The sequence below is a fragment of the Paroedura picta genome, chromosome 10 (assembly GCF_049243985.1).
Source record: "Paroedura picta isolate Pp20150507F chromosome 10, Ppicta_v3.0, whole genome shotgun sequence".
Lineage (NCBI taxonomy): Eukaryota > Metazoa > Chordata > Lepidosauria > Squamata > Gekkonidae > Paroedura > Paroedura picta.
In genome coordinates this window covers 76543704-76563325 of record NC_135378.1, presented here as the reverse complement: position 1 = coordinate 76563325, position 19622 = coordinate 76543704, and the positions used below count along the sequence as shown (strand labels likewise).

Below are 19622 nucleotides of genomic sequence, written 5' to 3'. Positions count from 1 at the left end.
GGAATACAGGAATGGGGGCAATTGAGCTCTTTAGGGAAGAGCACGGTAAATGGAACGTGAAATGAAATGCATTAATGCAGGCTTGTAACCGGTCTCTTGGTGTCTCTTTCCTCTTGCTCTAAGCAGTGAGGTTGTGCAGATCTTGTCTTCCGCTGCATGCTGGAACGGGAGCTTCCTAGAAAAGAAGTAAGTGACCAAAATCTTCGCCCTGGGGGTGGGTGGGGAGACACAACACAAAAAATGTTCTCCGTCATGCACGGCGTGTGCGTTGATGGAGCCTCTTCCTCATGAGACCTTCTGCCGTTGATGCCCCTTCCTCTGTTAACAGGATGCCAATCCCCAAGCTTGGCATTAGGGACTGTGATGTACACAGAGAGGTTACCTGCTCAAGATTTTGCTTGGGAAACACAAAACACAACCATTAAGGCGCATTCAAGTCTCCAAGTTAAATTGTTTCATTAGTAGACCGAGCCGAACGAAGTGACATGTAACGTCACATTTTAAAGCCTGCGTTTCCCCATGCTCTACGCAGTCATACAGGAGCTGTGAGGAACTCCTTAAAATAAGAGCCCAGATGGGCTTCGAATAGCAGCATGGGGGAAAGAAAGACTCCTGCCTCCCCCTCCCTTCAGCAAAAACTCATGCAAAAACTGTGCCGGGGGGAGGGCAGTTATTTCACTGAATTTGCACACACTCCATATGAAAGCCCGGAATCCTTCCTCCCTCTGTGGTGCTGTTTCAACCCAATTGGACCTCTCTTATTTAGAAGCAGTGACTTGCAGCTGTTGTGTGGCTGTGGGGAACATAGAAAAACCTGTATAAACCAGTGAAGAAATGAATCTTGTAGTTTATTCTTCTACGCAACGATGGCAGCAGGATTAGTCCTGGCTAGGAAATGGAAAACGCATGAGCTACCGTCAATAGAAGACTGGCTGAGCAAATTGGCAGATCTCGCCAAGATGGCTAAATTGACATTAATGGTTAATGGAAAATCAGAAGAAGCCTTCCAGGAACAATGGGGTCCTTATCTGAACCTTATCTAAAAAAGTAAACCAGAAGGGAAAGGAGCGGGTTTGAATATGCTTAGATTATAAATAATTGCTTCACTAATGTTTATTATATGTATCTATGTTATTTCTATCTTTTGGGGAAAATAAAAAATTATATATATCAAAAAAAGAAATGAATCTTTAGGTCTTAATGTGTTTACTGTTTCATCTGCTGTAGGGTTTCTGTGTGTAAATGACCACCATACACATCTTTCCAAACCTTCCTTCCTTTCTCTTTGTTTAGAATAGATGAACATTTTAAAACGAGTCCCAAAATCCCAGGCATTGACTTGAACTCCACCAAAGTGATGTTTGATAAGCTGATGACAACTCAGCATTCCATCTTACTTGATCAGGTACAAAGCTCAACCTGCCGTGTAAAAAAAAAAGAGTTTGTTTTCTGCAAGGAGATGTTACTTCTTTTAAAGCAACCATGCCAGGAAAGGCTCAGAGCTACGATCTCTTTGCTAGACCGTTTATGCACTGGGAACTTCTCTGCCCCAGCTCCCGTGCAGGAGCACAAATCAGGGGCAGATGAGGTGCACCAGGCCAAATGCTTTCCCATGTGGGTGCAGGAAGCGGTGGGGCAACCTGCTATGACTAAAACTCCAGCCTGCAGCCCGGTATGAAACCTCCTGTGCATAAACGGTCCTAGTGTCAATTATACTGTGGACTCGTAGTTCATTGTGGAGCAGGTGTAATTAAAACTGTGGTCTTCACATTCATGTTTAGAGGTGCATCTGTATGTTCCTTTTTTAGGGACCGGCCAATACTTGCTCTGTGCAAATCAGGATCGGGAAGGTACAATAAGCAATAGAGAAGCTTTAGACTGAAGGAGGGTGCTTAGTTATCATGATTACTGATCCAGATGCAGATGGGTTACACAAAAAGTACAGTACTAGAAAGGACCCATGTGGGCAATGCAGTGTGAACTCTGACTTATATAAGTTATCAAAAAGGTCAGGAGGAGTCTCTGGCGTGGCTTTCTTGAATCGTCTAGTGCATGCCAACACAACACAGTAGAAAGGGCAGCAAGCCTGTTTAGAATCATAGAGTTGGAAGAGGCCATAGAGGCCATCTAATCCAACCCCCTGCTCAACGCAGGATCAGCCCTAAGCATCCAAGAAAAGTGTGTATCCAACCTTTGCTTGAAGACTGCCAGTGAGGGGGAGCTCCCCACCTCCTTAGGCAGCCCATTCCACTGCTGAACTACTCTGACTGTGAAACATTTTTTCCCTGATATTTAGCCTATATCGTTGTACTTGAAGTTTAAACCCATTACTGTGAATGTGTCTTCCTCAGTACGGTTTCCTTGGGCATACGGGAGTCAAATGCAATTGGGTTGACTTAGGGGTGCGTAAACCGAACTGGAAAGAGCCACTGGGCAAGCGTTGTCTCGTGAAAATAAGCTTCCATCTCCGCCTCACCATCTCCTTGTTCTTCTTCCACGTCCCTAGGTCTTGAAGAGCTTCGAAAGCTTCTTGATCCCTCAGCTGCCCAGTTCCCCACCAGATGTCGAAGCCATGAGGATCTACTTGATTCTCCCCGAATTCCCACCCTTTCAAGATTCCAAGTACTACGTGACGTTAACCCTTCCCTTGGCAATGGCCATCCTGCGCCTGGACAGAAACCCCAGTAAAGTCTTAGGTAGGAGGGGTCACACTTGGAGGGTGGCTGTTTTGATTCTTTATGCCCTATTTTGTGCATTTCCCCTCTACTCCTTTCTCTGAGGAGCTGAGGGCGGTGTACGCTGTTTCCTTCCACCATTTTTAGTATCCGCAAAACAACCTTGTGAAGGAGATTAGGAGAGAGAGGTCTCCTAGTGAGCTCGGGTCAAGTAAGGTCTTGAGCAGAGGTAGTCAAACTGCGGCCCTCCAGATGTCCATGGACTACAATTCCCAGGAGCCCCTGCCAGCGAATGCTGGCAGGGGCTCCTGGGAATTGTAGTCCATGGACATCTGGAGGGCCGCAGTTTGACTACCCCTGGTCTTGAGCCTGGTTCTCCCATATATACCAGAATAAAACATTGTAGGTCTTCAAGGTTACAGTAGCCTCAAGCTTTGTTCTGTTGCTCCAGACCAACGCGGCTCCTCACTTGCCTACAAGCGAAAGGTAGACCTCCTGAAGACATTGTGGGTTAAGCCACCACAGCTGAGCCAGGGTAGCAACTGCCATAGTCTCTCCTTGCTCTTTCTTTTCCTTTTTCGTCCTTTCGTAGATAACTGGTGGTCTCAGGTGTGCCCCACGTACTTCTTGAGGCTGGTCGATCTATATAAAGGCGCTGTGGTTTACCTTTTGAACGGGAAGAAAACGCTGCTGATCCCAGTCTTGTACAGTAGCTACATCACAGCGGCCCTACGCCTTCTGGAGAAGCTGCATAAAGTAAGGGAGTGGAGTATGTAATATGTGGGCCTGCGTGTGTTTGGCTTGTATCTGCAGTGGGGGACAGAATCCTCCCTTTCCTGCCCTGCGTGCCAGATGTCATGCTTGCACCTGGGATCTCATGTGTAGCACACAGGCCACAAAAGCTTGAACCATGTAATCTGTACATCTCCATTTTGGGGTGGAGAGAGTTTGTGGTTCAGGGAAGCAACTGACAGGCTCTTGGTGTGCATGTCTCAGCCCAGGGGAAGAACACCTGTGCAGCTGTGTCAGGTGTGTAATGGGAAAGGGCAGGCCAGCACTGTCTTGATTTCTCCTTCCCTTCCTCACCCCCCCGTGGAGGGCTTGTTCCAGTCAGTAATACTGCTGAGCTTAAGACCATAATTTCCCTGCTCCAAGCTACGTAGTTACTTATTTTTGTTTATTTTATTACATTTATATACCACTCTCCTTTTCGGCTCAGGGCGGTTCCCGTTCATATATCAATGATACACGTTGGGTCTTATTTTCTGGCTTCACCCTGTTCTGCATGAAGGGACTCTTTGTTGCTCCTCTCCAAACCGTCACCTTCTTCCGGTCTGCCTTTTCCTTAAATTAGGTCAACCAGAAAGTTAAGCACGTAGAATACGACAAGTTTTACATCCCGGAGATTTCCAGTCTGGTGGACATTCAGGAGGACTACCTGATGTGGTTCTTGCATCAAGCTGGCATGGTAAGAGGCCTCGTCCCTGGAATACAGCAGAGATTTCCACAGCCGTATAGTATAGAGCCCCTTGTGGCAAAGAGTGGTAAGGCAGCAGACATGCAGTCTGAAAGCTCTGCCCACGAGGCTGGGAGTTCGATCCCAGCAGCCGGCTCAAGGTTGACTCAGCCTTCCATCCTTCCGAGGTTGGTCAAATGAGTACCCAGCTTGCTGGGGGGTAAACGGTAATGACTGGGGAAGGCACTGGCAAACCACCCCGTATTGAGTCTGCCATGAAAACGTTGGAGGGCGTCACCCCAAGGGTCAGACATGACCTGGTGCTTGCACAGGGGATACCTTTACCTTTATAGTGTAGATGTGTTATGTATAGAAGATGCATGCAAGTAAATGGCCTGGATGAATCTTTGCGTGTCGTCGTCCCCAATAATTACTTCCGGGTGTCCTCCAAAATCAGTGGATTTGTGCTTGTTGTGTTTGTTCCCTGAGTTGCACAAGAAACCTCTTTTTAAAGTTAGGAGGGAGTGGAAGCAAGGAGTGAAGGAAGCAGTCGGTCCTCTTAGGGAGAGCATCGCTTGAGGCAGTGGGAAACTCTGAAAGGATGGTGAGGATGACTGATGAGGATCTGGGAGATCCCACTGTGCTGTGAAGAACATTGGGATAGCCATAGGCCTGCCTAAACCTAACCTACCTCATAGGATTGTTGTGAGGAAAAAATGGGGAAAGGAGAACCATGTACACTGCCCAGGCGTCCTCAGGTGATCCAGGAGGTAGAGGTCACTGGCCTTCGGAGGAGACTATCTGATCTCCGAGCCAAGGGATCTGAATGGTCCCAAGAAGTTTGGAAAAGTGAAGGTGCTGGAGAAAACGGGGCCTTGGAAGAAGAATGTGTCTGTGCAGATAATGCAAAAGAAAAGAGGAAATGCTTCAGGCTGCCAAGATGGGAGGGAGAAACCTTTCATCTCTCTCTTGTTGTTTTTGAGACCGTGGCTTCAGGTTGTGAAGTAGATCTGTGTGAAGCCATCTAACCGGAAAGCTCACATATTTCTCTTTTTTTCTCCTCCCATTTGCAGAAAGTGCGGCCATCGATCATGCAGGTAAAAGAGAAAACAAACCCTGCTCACTTTTGCCAAAGTAGCCTTCCGCGCAAGCCCCACCTGGCACCGTTTAAACTGAACCGCTCCCCCTCCTTTCCAGGATGCCGTGACCCTGTGCTCTTACCCTTTCATCTTTGACGCCCCGGCCAAGACGAAGATGCTGCAGACGGATGCTGAGCTGCAGATGCAGGTATCCATCCGGCTCTCCCTCGCGCCGCATGCCTGCCTGGCCCTTGCTGGTCTGGCCCACTCATCATTGTATGCAGCTTTGTATGCAATCTAGCAGTCATGAACCACAGAATAGCTGGCGTTGTCAAAACACAAGCCATGTTTTATTACTTATTTTCAGGCTCCAACGATAGAACTGTCAAGCATTTGTCCTTGGTAGTGTTTCCAGCAGATGGTGCTAGCACAAAAGCTAGCTACTGCGGCACTTAAAGGCCACCTTGGACGGAACTTTTCCCCAGAGAGCCATCCACAAACCTGCATGGGGAAATTGCCCTGGCAGAATGAGACCATGATGTGGTCTCCAAACAGGATGCTGAGACCCTGCTGTTTTCTTGATAATGGCTCTCTCCCACAGAGCCTGCATGGAGAGACACAGGATATTCCCCCTTCCTCTTCCTATTTTGTAGTGATGGGCTTTTTTTAGAAGGAATAGATGAGCTGGTTCCAGTCCATTTATTCCTACATAATTAGAAAGTTGGAGACTAACTTCATCCGTAACTAGTTTTAGGGAGAAACTACTTTGGAGATGGGATATGCAGTGCAGAGGCCAGCCTGGTTTCCCAGTTAGGTGGATTGTCAACGTGGCTTATTCTCACAACGATCAGTCCCTTGCCATGCTGTTCTCTCTTTTGGGTGTTGGGGGGGGGGGGGCAGATGATATAGGTAAGGGGGCTACATGCAGCCCACGTGTCTACCTGGTCCATCGGCCGCTGCAGTCACAATATTGCTTAATCTTTCAACTATGAAGAAACACCAGGTCCTGAATACAACTGTGGTGCAGACTGCCAAACTGTTTTGCATCTGTCACAGGAATGTGAGTGTCATGCTTTCCAGGGAGATGTGACTGAGCTCTTTGTACTCTCCCCAGCTGTGAAAGAGCGGTTTGAAAACTTGGATATTAGTATTTAGGTGGATTGGCCAGTCTGTCTGCATAGCCATTGTATCTTCTTAGCTACATATTTTATATTATTATGATGATATATTTATATGCTTCCTATATGTAACTCTACTATATGAAAAATAATAAATTCCAACCATGATTAAGATGATAAGCGATAGACACACACACACACACACACACACACACACACATCCTTCCAATGACCTGGAGCAACTTGCAAAGGGAGAAATAACACAACCCCCTCCCTAAAACCTCATCAGTGCTCTGTAAGATGTTTACCGATAAATCTGATGGCAACAGCAGTCGTAGTAAAACCACACTGCAGTGACACTGAAGCAGAGCAGATTTCTTAGCTCAGAGGTTTTCCCTTGCAAAGTGTGGTAAGGAGCAAGTTTGCAGTCAGTGGTTTGAGCTACGAGCAGTGGGTGAAGTCAGATGCAGGCTTAGCCGCGGTTGGGTCTAGAGATGGAATGGGGGAGTGGGTTTGAGTCTGTGAGGTGAAGAGAAAGGTCGGGCAGCTTTATCAAGTCTACATGGGCCATGTCAGTCAGTAAAACCTCAAAATCGAGGCGATGCTTTCCCCTTCTGAGCCCTCCCCTTCAGACCTCAGGGATGCTTGAGGCTGACCCTGCATTGATCCTGCACGGCACCTTCCAACTCTATGATTCTATATCATGCTTTGGTCCCTTGCTTTAGAGTCTGACTCAGTTGGTTAATAATTCCCCCCACCCCTCCTTTTTTTTCTGTACTGACAGTGGGAAGAGACTGTTTTCTTTGCAGGCAGAAAAGACAGGGGGAAACTGCCTGAGTTGCCTTGTCTGCAGTTGCTCTGTCTCTGTGTTGCAGGTGGCCATTAGTGGAGCGAATTTGCAGAATGTGTTCATGCTTCTCACCCTGGAGCCCCTCCTGGCCCGAAGTCCTTTTCTTGTCCTTCACGTCCGTAGGAGCAACTTGGTGGGCGATTCCTTGAGGGAGTTGAGCATCCATTCCGATATTGACTTGAAGAAGCCTTTGAAGGTAAGACCCCATCAATTCTTTTTTCCCCCCTCTTTGCAGGAACTGAATTTGTGGCTCAGTTCAGATGTCACGATAAAACAGTGGCATACAAACTGGCTTGTCTGAGTGCAGTTGCTTGGTGTCAAGCGAGGATTTTCAGCTAGGGGTTGGCCAGAGATTCAGAGGGCAACCATGTTAGAATTGAGTCCAGTCGTCTTGGGGACCAAAAATAATTTTAGTGTATTAGCCTTCTAACTGCAATTCCTACAAATTATTGTCTATTATTTTAATGATGCCTGGCGAGAAATTTGAACTCTAACTCTCACACCACACTGGTGCTCTCAGCTGCTGGACAGGACCAGTTCTGTAAACACAAGTATATTTGGGTTGAAAGTGCCATCGAGTCCCAGCCACCTTACAACAGCCCTGTGGAGCAGGACTGGCCAAACCGTGGTCCTCCAGATGTTCATGGACTACAGTTCTCATGCTGACAGGGTCTCATGGTAGTCTGTGAGCATGTGGAGAGCCACATTTTGGCCACCCCTGCTGTAGGGATTGCAAGGCAAGAGATGAACAGAGGTAGCTTGAGCGGGTCTGCCTCTGCAGACCCGCTTTGGAGTTCTGTGATGGTCTCCTGACTCTGGCTGACCCGGCTTGCCTTCTGGGATCTGATTAATGGGGCTATCCTGGGTCATCCAACTCAGAGCAAACAATTATTGCCAAGTACAAATAACCCTCGCCTCTTGTGGCGCAGAGTGGTAAGGCAGCCGTCTGAAAGCTTTGCCCATGAGGCTGGGAGTTCAATCCCAGCAGCCGGCTCAAGGTTGACTCAGCCTTCCATCCTTCCGAGATCGGTCAAATGAGTACCCAGCTTGCTTGCTGGGGGGTAAACGGTCATGACTGGGGAAGGCACTGGCAAACCACCCCGTATTGAGTCTGCCATGAAAACGCTGGAGGGCGTCACCCCAAGGGTCAGACATGACCCGGTGCTTGCACAGGGGACACCTTTACCTTTACAAATAACCCTATTGCAGAACAAAAGAATATTCCTCTTCCTCCAGCTCTAAGAGTCAAAACAGACATAGTCGAGGGCACAGGCCTCCCTCAGCATGTTAAAATTTTATTGTGAGATGCATGAGAAGGGGAGATTTAACTCCATGACCCATGTTCTGGTTTGGTAATTGAAACTGGGCTTTCCATAGAATCCTTGAGTTGGAAGGGGCCATATGTTGGAGTAGGCAGTGTCTGGTGTACAAAGTTAAGAGGAAGAAGAAAAAGACCCTAAAGGGGGCAGCAAGACGATTGTTCGATAGGTCAGAGAGTTCAGGACCTTTCTATCTTTTAAGTGTGCCTTTTGTCTGTCCCTAGACTGATACTCTCAGGGCAATTTCGTCTTTCTTCATGGAAGCTTTTCCATCTCTCTTTCTCCTTGAGGTAGCTATGTAGGCAGACCGATCCTATCTCTCCCTCTTACTATCACAAATGATCTTCTGTAAATAAACCTTTTTCCTCCTTTAACCTAAAATATAGTGGGTGCATATCAATGACTATTCTGCCCTACTAACACCATACAGGCCATCTAGTCCCACCCCCTGCTCAGTGCAGGGTCAGCAACCAGGGTAAGTATCTGTCCAGCCGCTGCTTGAAGACTATTAGCAGATTACTTGTAATAAGCTGGCAGCCCAGGATCTCCGTCTGTTTTGACCCCAAGGCCTTTCCGTACTGCAGGACTCAGGCTAAGACGTCATCATAACTAAAGACGGTATCATTTTTTTCCACCGCATCAGGTGATCTTTGATGGTGAGGAAGCTGTCGATGCTGGAGGAGTCACCAAGGAATTCTTCCTTCTGCTGCTGAAGGAGCTTCTGAATCCCATCTACGGGATGTTCACCCATCACTCAGAATCGAACCTGCTGTGGTTCTCAGATATCGTAAGTCATTGGCTCCTTGCGATTTAGAGAATGCCTACTTTTCTGTGCCCTAATGCCCAACACTCTGGGATGTTGGGAATTCTCCTCCTGAGAACATTCCCCTTGCCTTGGGCAAACAAAGAGGGGGGATGTAGTGGAGTGTTATCAGTAGGTTGGGGTACTTGAGGACTGTAAGCTCAATATGAGCAGGCAATGTGATGCGGCGGTAAAGAGGGCAGTTCTGGAGAGTTCAAAAAGGATCCCAGGCTGGGGAACCCAAACTCAGCTCTGTACAGACCCAGGCATCTGGCCTGGCCCACAATTCTAGGTCCAGGCATGTTGTGGGGAGAGGAAAGGGAAGGTGATTGTAAGCTGCTTTGAGACTCCTTCAGGTAGAGAAAAGTGGCCTATGAGAATCAACTCTTCTTCTTCTTCAGGAATATCAGGGCTCTCTCAGCCTCCCCTCCCCCTGTTGTGGGGAGAGGAAAGGGAAGGTGACTGTAAGCCACTTTGTGACTCCTTCAGGTAGAGAAAAGCGGCATATAAGAACCAACTCTTCTTCTTCATGTGTCACTTGGGCCATCCTGGAGATTTAACACTGCGGAAAGCATTTCTGTATGTCCTTTGATTTGATGCTTTTCCATTGTGTGAGCTGACATTTATGGCCATTGGTCACTGAGGGCCCATTCATCCTCTATGAAGATACACCCATGTAGCACGTTCATATGTGAGCCAGTCCCCAGCATGTAGCATTACTGCATCTTTCTGATTTCTTTTAAATTTCTATTAAACTTCTGTTAAATAGTGAATGGAGACTATTCCGCCCTGCTTTTCTCCTGTCGCTTCAAATGCCGTAATATAATAATAATAATAATAATAATAGAAACATACATAATTAGGCGGGGGAGCCAAAAAGAGGAATACCTGCCCACCCCACTAACCGCTGTTTTCCTACCTGGGGCTGAAGTGTTTTGTGGAGCACAACTGGTTTCACCTCATCGGCATCATCTGCGGGCTGGCGATCTACAACTTCACCGTGGTGGATCTTCACTTCCCGCTGGCTCTGTACAAGAAACTCCTGAACGTGGAGCCCTGCCTGGAAGACCTGAAGGAGCTGTCTCCCACGGAAGGAAGGTCAGAGGCCTCTAGAAGTCAGCTTTCCTTGACGCCTTCGCTTGCCTAAGCTGTGCAGTAGGGTTGTGCCCTTCGGTCACCGAAGCAGCCGTTCCAGCCCGGGCTTCGGGCTGGAACGGCTGTTTCGGTGGCCGAAGGACACAACCCTACTGTGCAGAACGGCTGTAGAGCTTTTGAGCACTTGAGAGCAGGAGGAAAGAAGAAGAAGAAACGAGTCCTTTAGGGCAGGGGTCGTCAACTTGTGGTCCTTCTGATGTCAGTGGACTACAATTCCCATGAGCCCCTGCCAACATTTGCTGGCAGGGGCTCATGGGAATTGTAGTCCATGGACATCTGGAGGACCACAGGTTGACTACCCCTGCTTTAGGGGTCCAGAGAAGATTCTGGACCCTGTTGTATGGAGAAGGAGAGTTTTTTATTTGATGTGCAGGCAACGTCCATCTCTCAGCCCTCTGACTCTCCCCCTTCTCCCCTTTCTGTCTTCCCTCTGCCTCCCATGTAGGAGCCTCCAACAGCTGTTAGATTACCCTGGGGAAGACGTTGAAGAAACGTTCTGCCTGTGCTTTACAGTAAGGTCAATGAAGATGTTTTCAGTGTGTCTGTGCAAACCCTTTGAAGCCCCCAGAGAGGCAGTGCATTTTGGCTCAAGAGTCAGACCCAGGCCTGTTTATCAGCTGTGCCCCACTGACATGATCTGGGCGAAGCTTAGCTTCTCTGTAAAGTCTCACGGATTTCAAAGAGAGTTAACTTGATTTGCATACAGGTGGCTGCAGTTCAGCTATTTGTTGTAAATGCAAGGAACCCCAGTAAAAGGATTCCTTTGCATACACCCATCCAAGGCTCATTTGGGTAGAGGGAGGCAATTTGGAGTGAGCAGAGCTGCCCTCAATTGGAGCGAATCCGATAACTCATGTTCTTAGGTGTTCTACGTGCACATGGGAATGTGCCCAGGGCTCTGAATCCAGTGCTTTGTGGTTGACAGCAAGGTTGTAAGATTATCAGGCCTGCTTTTTTGACAGTCCCTGAAAAGACCTCAAGAGGACCGTTGTAATAGATTGGACTTTTAAGGCCCTGCCAATCATTTCCCCATGCCTCACGAATGATGAACCCGTCTTCCCAAGAGAAATTGTGCAACTGTGCAAATTGAGCAGGACAGGAATGAAGTGAGGAGAGGCAAGTAGTGGCCATGGGGGGCTTAATGCTTCACCCCAACTTGGGGTTTCCAGGATAGCCCCAATCTCAAGGACCAACCTTCCCTCCTCCCCGCAGCATGATTCTAAGCAGAATTGTGCGGTCCCAAGGCCATTGTAGCCAGTGGCCTCAGAGCAGTGTCATTCTGTCCGTCTCTTTGTCTTGTGCTGAGAGATACTCAGCATGTATCTTCTTGGGCACACCTTTGCTGTTTGCTCCAGTGCATGATCCAAGCTAGAATAATCCAGTCCAGACTGGAGTTTGTGGCTTCGGAACATCAGTCCAACTCTCTGATTTCCTGCTGTCCCAAGTACCCACTAACAAAAATCTGCCACTCTTAGACTGAAGGCTTAAACAAATTAGAAACCAGAATGATGGGAGGGGACATATGTCATTTGTAAGAGGTCCGTCTTTACCTTCCAGGATTTTTGAACGAGGGTTGTAACCACAACATTCTGAATATCAGTTTCTGAAATTATTGGCGAAAAATGAACATTCTTTTATGAATCCTGCAAATGTTTGAAATAGCTTTAGAAACTGTTATCTACTAAATCTTCCTGTATCCAATCCAAAAATAAAATGTGGCTTAAAAACCAGTCCTGACTCAGAGGTACATCAGTTCCACAATGAAAGTAAAGGGAGGAGATTGGAATGGAGCCAACATAGAAGAAGGAATCTGGAGCAAGGTCATATTTTGTCCAAATCAGAATCCCACGTTTGATTCTGAAATCTTGCTCTTAAAACGTTGCTGATGAACAGGCCTTCTGTCATAACTTCTTTCCTCTTAGGAGGGACCTGGATGAAGCAGTCTGAGTGTCCACTTCTAGCATGATACAGAATCACAGGAAAAAGTTAGGTGGGGCAGATGAAATATACGAAGTCTAACAATTGGGAGCAAAGTATCCTGTGTAACACCAGACCACAAAGCAATAGAGGAGGGGTGGCCAAACTGTGGAGCCAAATGTAGTGCCATGTTGATAGGCAGGTGATGCTCTCCAGGTTGGTTGGCAGCCTGGCTGGCTTGCTAGGCTCAGAGGAGAGCCAAGGAAGGTAATTCACTAAGGAAGGTGGATGTGCAAATCCCTAATTTTGTTGTTACCTGGGCCGTAAATACACGCAAGCAGGGAGAGACACCCCTTTAAGCCCTGTAGACTTAGAAGAGTATAACTCTGTGCGGGACTGTCCTAACATTGTGATCTTTAAACTGCAAGAGAAGAAAGCTCCCGTGCCTCATTTTGCCTGGGTGCCATGCAGGGAAGGCAGAGGGGTGTTTACCTTTTCAACCTCCAATTATTCTCTCTTTCTTAAAAGGGAAGGAATGCTTTCAGGAGGCACGTCTTTTCTCCTTTAAAATACACACGGGGAAAGCAGAATAGCTGGTTTCAAGTAGCCAACGTGAGTGGAGACTGAAGGGTTAAACCCCCTCTGCATGGCCTGAGTCAAATTGAGTCTCACGTTCCGTCCTTCCAACGTGTAGACCCCTAAAAGCAATCTTGCAGAGGCAGACATCGTCTTCAGCAGGGCAGGTCTGGATACGCACCGTGATGTTGACATGGGTGCTGTTTGTTAAAAAGGTGGTAGATCTGGGCTTTATTATGCCTCCGACCCTCATCTCTCCTCCCCTGCCTGGCCAGCTTGGACAACGAGCATGGGGCGAAAGGGAGCTGCCTGAACTGTGCAGAGCAAAATGGTTACCATTTGTCACTTTTTGGGGTGGGGAATAACAGATCTCCCGAGAGAGCTACGGAGTGGCGGAGCAGAAGAACCTGGTGCCCGGCGGAGACAAGATCCCTGTGCAGAAAGAAAACAGGTGGGCCGCTCCGGGGCGGTTGCCTACAGCTAGGGCTGTGCGGGACCCTTTGCTTCTCCTTGGCCTGACCAGCGGGGCGAGGGGAGGGGGATAAACTCAGGGGCAGGAAGGTTGCGGTGTTGGAGCCACAAGGGAACACGTGTGGGCGAAATAGACTTGGGCATGGGTGAGAAATGTAAGAAGGCTGGTCCTGCAATGCACTTTTGTGTCTCATTCCCTGACATTTGCCTTAGTCTGGGGAGGAAATGAAATCCCGGCATCTTGTTCCTCTCCCCGCGTGCTCCATGCTGTGCTATTTGCAGGAGGCTTACCTTGGCAAACACGCTCTGGCGCTTGGGGTTTAAACAATAAGCATCTGAAAATGGCCAGCCGTGGGCAGCTCCTGCTGGGTTTGAAACCTGCGGGAACAAGCTGGAGGTGTGTGTGTGTGTGTGTGGGGGGGGGGGGGTTGGGGAGGGAAACATACCGATTCTGTTTCAGTAAACCCCAGTTGGGCAACAAGAAAAGTGACATGGCGGAATTAAGCACAGATGGGGAGACGTGACCGAGACGGCAGAAATTCATTTATTTTAAGGTGTGACGCCAGCCCTGCACAGCTTGAGTTTCACTAATCAAAAGAGAGCCTGCTGGCTGCCTGGGAATCCCTGCCCGACACCGTACAGCGCTCCTGCTTGGTTTGCTGCGTTGGGCTCGGTGGGTCACCCTGCGGTCATCCAAGGCTTGGTCTGTTCTGAGACTGGCTCCTTAAAGTGCTAGAAATCACTCCTATCTCTGCTGGCTTCCAGGACAGCTTGGCGTAATCTGGCGAGCCGGCTTTGATTCCCTGCTTTCTTACGTGCAGCCAGTCACAGTCCTGTTAGAAGCTGTTCCCACAGAGCAGTTTCTCTCAGAGCTTTCTCAGCCCCACCTACCTCACTGTGGGTCCATTGTGGGGAGAGGAGGACGATTGGCAGCCAATTTGAGACTACTTCAGGCAGAGAAAAGCGGAGTCTAAGAACCAGCTCTTCTTGTTATTCTGCCCCTTCCTCTAAGACCCCAGGCAGGTTCTTCTCTCCCTATTTTATTCACACAACACCCCTGTGGGGCGGGCTTTGCAGAAGGAGACTGACTGGTTCCCCAGGGAAGCCTTAATAGCAATGTGGGGATTTCATCTCAAGTGTTACGCTCTGACTACGAGATGGATGTATTCTATCGCATGCAGAAGCCTGTTGCTTCTGTGTTTCCCTGACACTCTTCTGAACGCCCAGACATGAGTGTCATCGCATGGGAGATGAGCCTTGGAGAGCTTCATAAGATACCCTGAAATCTTGTTGGTCTCAAATCCAGCTTTTGCTCTGCAGACCAACACAACTGTCTTCTGGCCAAGTTTAGGAGAAGTTCTCTTTCTCCTTTAAAAACTACATTTGGGGTAGATGCCAGAGCTTTCTGCTGTCCCTCTTCCTCCTGTTCAGCATCATTAACCAGTTGTGCTTCTCCCCGCTGCCCAGGGAGGAGTTTGTTGACGCCTACGTGAATTACATCTTCAACCTCTCGATACATGAGTGGTACTCGGCTTTCTCCTCGGGGTTCCTGAAAGTCTGTGGCGGGAAAGTCCTGGAACTTTTCCAGCCAACCGAGCTCCGGGCCATGATGGTAGGAAACAGCAACTATAACTGGAAGGAACTGGAAGAGGTAAGCTCAGTAACAATAACATTTAGTGGTAACATTTATTTTTCTTTATTTTTTAATATATATATTTTAATTTTTATATAGATAATAGAAAAGAACAAAGAAAGAATATATTTGATTACAATATCACCCCTCCCTCTACCCCCCCAAAGTCCCCATTTGCTTGAAGTTCCGTATTGCAAAATATTCCAGATACCTGTTGCCTGTAAATATAAAAACCACGTAACAACAAAAAGCCCCCACTTTAACATAACATTTCCAACACTTACAGTCAACCTTGGGTATTACAAAAATTACCCTCAAACTTAAACTAAGGCATCAAGATGACGTCTTGACCTTAGCCCCGAATGTATACATTTTCTCACCTAAGAATTCCACAGTTCTTGAGATTCTTCAACTAATTTTCTGTTGACTATAGATGTAACCTTGTTGCAGTGATTGCATAGAAAATTAGGTTTTTAGCACAATCGAAGAGCCTAAATGCAACATTTATTTTTTCTTAATTAAAACATCAACGACAGCATTAACAGTTAAGTAGATCTCATAGCTTGGTCAATTGGGTTGTCCTTTTGTTTGCGCCAAGGGCACATCTGTGTGAGGGGAGGGGTTCTGGGGGACCAGTAGGTGTTGTGTCTGTTGGGCCTCACCTGGCGGAAGAGCTGCATTTTGCGGGCCCTGCGGAACTGCGGTGGCTCTGGCAAGGCCCGGGCTTCTTCTGAGAGCTCATTCCCCCAGATGGGGGGCCGGGATGGAGAAGGCCTTGGTTGAAGTCAAGTGTGCTTCCTTGGGGCCTGGGATCACTAGCCGGTTGGTTGTGGCTGAGCATAGAGCTCCTTGTGAGGTATGTACAGAGAGTAGTCTCTCAGGTACTCTAGGCCCAGCCCATGTAAGGCCTAAAAGGTGAGTACCAGGACCTTAAGCCTGATCTGGGATTCAACCGGCAACAAGTGCAGCTGTTTGGACACAGACTGGATGAAGGAAATAGGTGGGCAGTGGGATGGAAAGAAGGGATGGCCGGGGCAGAGGACAACTGAGCAGGTCAGTTTGATAAGGGTTTGAGCTTGTTGGTGCACAGGCCATCAAACAAATACAGTCGCCTCTTTCAAAGAAATCTGGAATTCCCACGGCATCTCTTAAGATGTAATCCTGAGATCCTGGAAGACTCTTTTTCAATAGTCTGGGGCAGGGGTGGGCAAACTGTGGTCCTCCAGATGTCCATGGACTACAATTCCCATGAGCCCCTGCCAGCTTTTGCTGGCAGGGGCTCATGGGAATTGTAGTCCATGGACATCTGGAGGACCACAGTTTGCCCACCCCTGGTCTGGGGTAATATTACTAGTTGAGGATTGACAGATCCCCGAGTTGCTTCCCAAAGCCCAGACTCCAGAAAGCCTGCCCTGAGGTTTCCTTTCTGGAAAGGCTGCCTTCTAAAATTACAGTTCAGCGCAATGGCTAATTTTTGACCTCTGCCTTGGGGCTTGTGCTTCTGCTTGCAGAGTGCTTCTTATAAAGGCGAATTCTCCACCACACACCCGACCGTGAAGATGTTCTGGGAGACGTTTCATGACTTCCCTTTGGAAAAGAAGAAGAAGTTTCTCTGTAAGTAGTCAAAGTCTGGGGTCATTTCCCTCAAAATCTATAGCATGTGAGCGGAGTTTTCTTTGGGCAGCTAAATTAAGAATGATTTTTTTTAAAACTTACTCAGTTTGTTCCACCAGGTGGAGCACTTCTCTTTCAGCTGCTGTAGTTGTTAAGGATCTGGTGCAAAATTCCTGCTGGGACACACTCCATGAATTAGGAAAGCTAACCCACCAGGGAGAACGTGATGAGTTTCGCCCTCTTTTGGCGTGCACAGTTTCTTCTTGCGGGAAGATGAAATAGGGGGGAATATGAAATAGTTCAGTTTCCATCCCTCTGCAGTTTGAAGTGCTCTTATCTTGGCCAGTGGAGGAGACCCAGTTGCACCATTAGGAAACAAGCAGAGCAGGGCCTGAATCTGCATGGAGCTTTCATTCCAATTCCAGGTCGATCTACACCGTCTACACTGACTGCGATTTCCATTTTGATTTTGGGCGATTTAAATTTTCCCTCTGCAACAAGCAGGATTGATCCAGAGTGACCTTACCTTTCCCCCACAATATCCTGGAGAGGATATAACCCTCTATATTTGAAAAATTGTCATGAGTAAATGTGTAGCTCTCTGTCCCGAACTAGCTAGTTGCCTCGAGCCATCAGTTCAAAGGCTTCCTCATTCCCCAGCTGCAAGGTTTCCCTTAAAGGGAAAGCTCTAACTTCTGTCTGCAGAGTCTCCAGAACCCTGTTCTCTGTGCAGAGATTTGCCTCTTGGACTTATTCCCCCTCCTCTCCTGTCTCCAATACTCCTCCCCCTTCAAGATAAGAGTTTCCTGCTGTGCTTGGCTCCCCCCCCTTTCTGGGCTTCCCTAATCACTTGTAGAATACTTTTCTGTTTCAGTAGGGAGAGGGGGGGGGATAGAGGAAGACCCAAGTTCCAATCGATCTGAATTCAGCAGGATCCACAACAGAATCAACAAAGTAAATGCAGAATCAGCCCAGCTCTTTAGTGTGGTGGCCTTGACCGAGGCTGCAGAGGCAAACGGGGAGCAGCTCAGTCGCAGAGCGCAGTGCTTTTTCAAAGACAGGAGTTGCTGGGACCTCTTTGCATGAGGGGTGAGTCTGTGACCGGCCTTTCCCTCTCTCAGTGTTCCTGACAGGCAGCGACCGCATCCCCATCTACGGCATGTCGAGTTTGCGCATCGTCATCCAGTCGACGGCCAGCGGGGAGGAGTATCTGCCTGTGGCTCACACGTGCTACAACCTGCTCGATCTGCCCATGTACAGCAGCAAAGAGGTCCTGAACACACGATTGACTCAAGCCATTGACCACTATGAAGGCTTCAGCTTGGCCTGAGGGGACCTTGCCCCCCAACATGGACTTCTGTACAGAAAGGAAATACTGTCTTTGTTTTTATTTTTGTAATGCTCATGTGGCGGGGGGAGAGGGGGCGCATGGGATGAAGAGCCCCTTAAAGGTCAATCAACTTTCCCCAGATTTTCACTTCGGATGTTTTCAACTCACCAAACGAATTCAGTCTAATGTATTTGAGCTGGGTTTTGTTTTTTTAGAGCTCTCCTGTCCTGGCTCTCCAAAAACTACCTTTCTAAAGATGGGCTGTGACCACTCACAGGGAATGTTTGTTCTCCCCTTCCCTCCCAGACCACCGGTGAACCCCCTTCTTCTTCTCCCCTCCTCAGATTCACAATAAGCCTGCAGGTACATCCAATCTGGAATGGCTGAAATTTTAAAAAAGACTTTATTTCTTTGCCGATTCCAGAGAATTGTATAGTAGATCACATTCTCTCACACAGAGATTAGTTTGGGGTTTGCTTGAAGGTTTTGCTATCTGTGATCTTAATTTTTTCCCCCAATTGAGACACTCCCCATAAAAGGACAGATGATAGAAACAATTTAGCCAGAAGAATTTCAAAGCTGCAAAAAGATAAAAGGAATGAGGAATCATGGGAAAGATCAAATAACCTGGGAGTGGATTGATGGGCTGGCTGGATCCGAATTGCTTTTCTGCTAGAGAAAAAGGAAGGAGGCATCTTCCACTGGGTGCCCTGAGAAAGGCATGGGGGGGGGAATGGGGGCCATGGGAAGGACGGGAATTTGGTAAATGGGGGAACGGGGCGGCTGGATGTCTATTTCTGCGATGTTCTTGACATTTTTGTTAAACAATATGGAGGGCCCTGAATTTTAAAGGGACGGACGGACTGGGGTCTAAGGAAAGGCCCTTTTAACTCTTTTTTTGTGCTGTTTAACTCCTGAACGTCACTCCCACCCCTGCTCTACCATTGTGGATATTATTAGATTTATAGAACTGCAATCGGGCTTGGGAAAGTTTACAAAATAGTTAAAACATTGTGTTTCCCTGCAGCCGTACTTGGAGGGAGGGAGGCAAGCTGATGAAGCCATTTTCGGTCCGTCCCCCCGCCCCCCCCCGCCTTCCTCCCAGCCACACTCTCCCCAGCCCACCTTCTTTTCCCTCCCTTTTCCCTGCATCTCTTCTCCCTGTTTTTCCAAGATCCGGTGTTAATTTGAAACCTCCTGTTGGAAAGTGGATTTATTTGTCTGAAACGATGGCCTCAATCCTGTCCAAATTAGCTCACGGATAAGAAAGCTAACTTGGCGGGAGCCTTGATGGGTTTAGTGGGATGGAATTACTGCGTGGGTTTCAGTGAGACTTAGGAGCTTTGGTTGGATTGGGGCCATGCTATTTATGTACCTTGTTTCCTAGGTACCGCCTGCCACGGGGTTTTTTGGGGAGGTGGGGGGGGGGGCGGTGTTTGCACTTTGTGAGGAAAGGCATATGAGAGGCCTTGGGGACTTTTTAAAAACGAACAACCTGGTTTGCTGCTCTGGTAGCTGATCAGCCTCTTTGTAATTCAGCATTAAATTCAGGTCTAATGAAATGTTTATTTTCTATGTGTCAGTACATAGCCCAGTATTACACAATAAATGTGCAGTTTTCTTCGGA

General features: G+C 48.0%; 1 protein-coding gene across 6 annotated transcripts in view; it reads left to right on the top strand.

Moving 5' to 3' along the window:
* The window catches only part of HERC3 (HECT and RLD domain containing E3 ubiquitin protein ligase 3), a 54230-nt gene extending 34608 nt beyond the window's left edge, over positions 1–19622 (top strand). For 3 of the 6 annotated variants that reach the window (XM_077300906.1, XM_077300905.1, XM_077300907.1), the window contains exons 12-26: positions 127–186; positions 1294–1405; positions 2507–2696; positions 3268–3431; positions 4030–4143; positions 5205–5228; positions 5329–5418; positions 7204–7374; positions 9141–9284; positions 10231–10397; positions 10900–10966; positions 13316–13398; positions 14886–15069; positions 16563–16665; positions 17787–19622. In XM_077300906.1, the coding sequence (XP_077157021.1) occupies positions 127–186; positions 1294–1405; positions 2507–2696; positions 3268–3431; positions 4030–4143; positions 5205–5228; positions 5329–5418; positions 7204–7374; positions 9141–9284; positions 10231–10397; positions 10900–10966; positions 13316–13398; positions 14886–15069; positions 16563–16665; positions 17787–17995 (1882 nt within the window). In that variant the 3' untranslated portion in view covers positions 17996–19622. Of the gene's footprint in view, positions 1–126; positions 187–1293; positions 1406–2506; positions 2697–3267; positions 3432–4029; positions 4144–5204; positions 5229–5328; positions 5419–7203; positions 7375–9140; positions 9285–10230; positions 10398–10899; positions 10972–13315; positions 13399–14885; positions 15070–16562; positions 16666–17786 lie in introns of those variants that run through there. The other 3 variants (XR_013224935.1, XR_013224936.1, XM_077300908.1) reach the window with 3 other exon arrangements.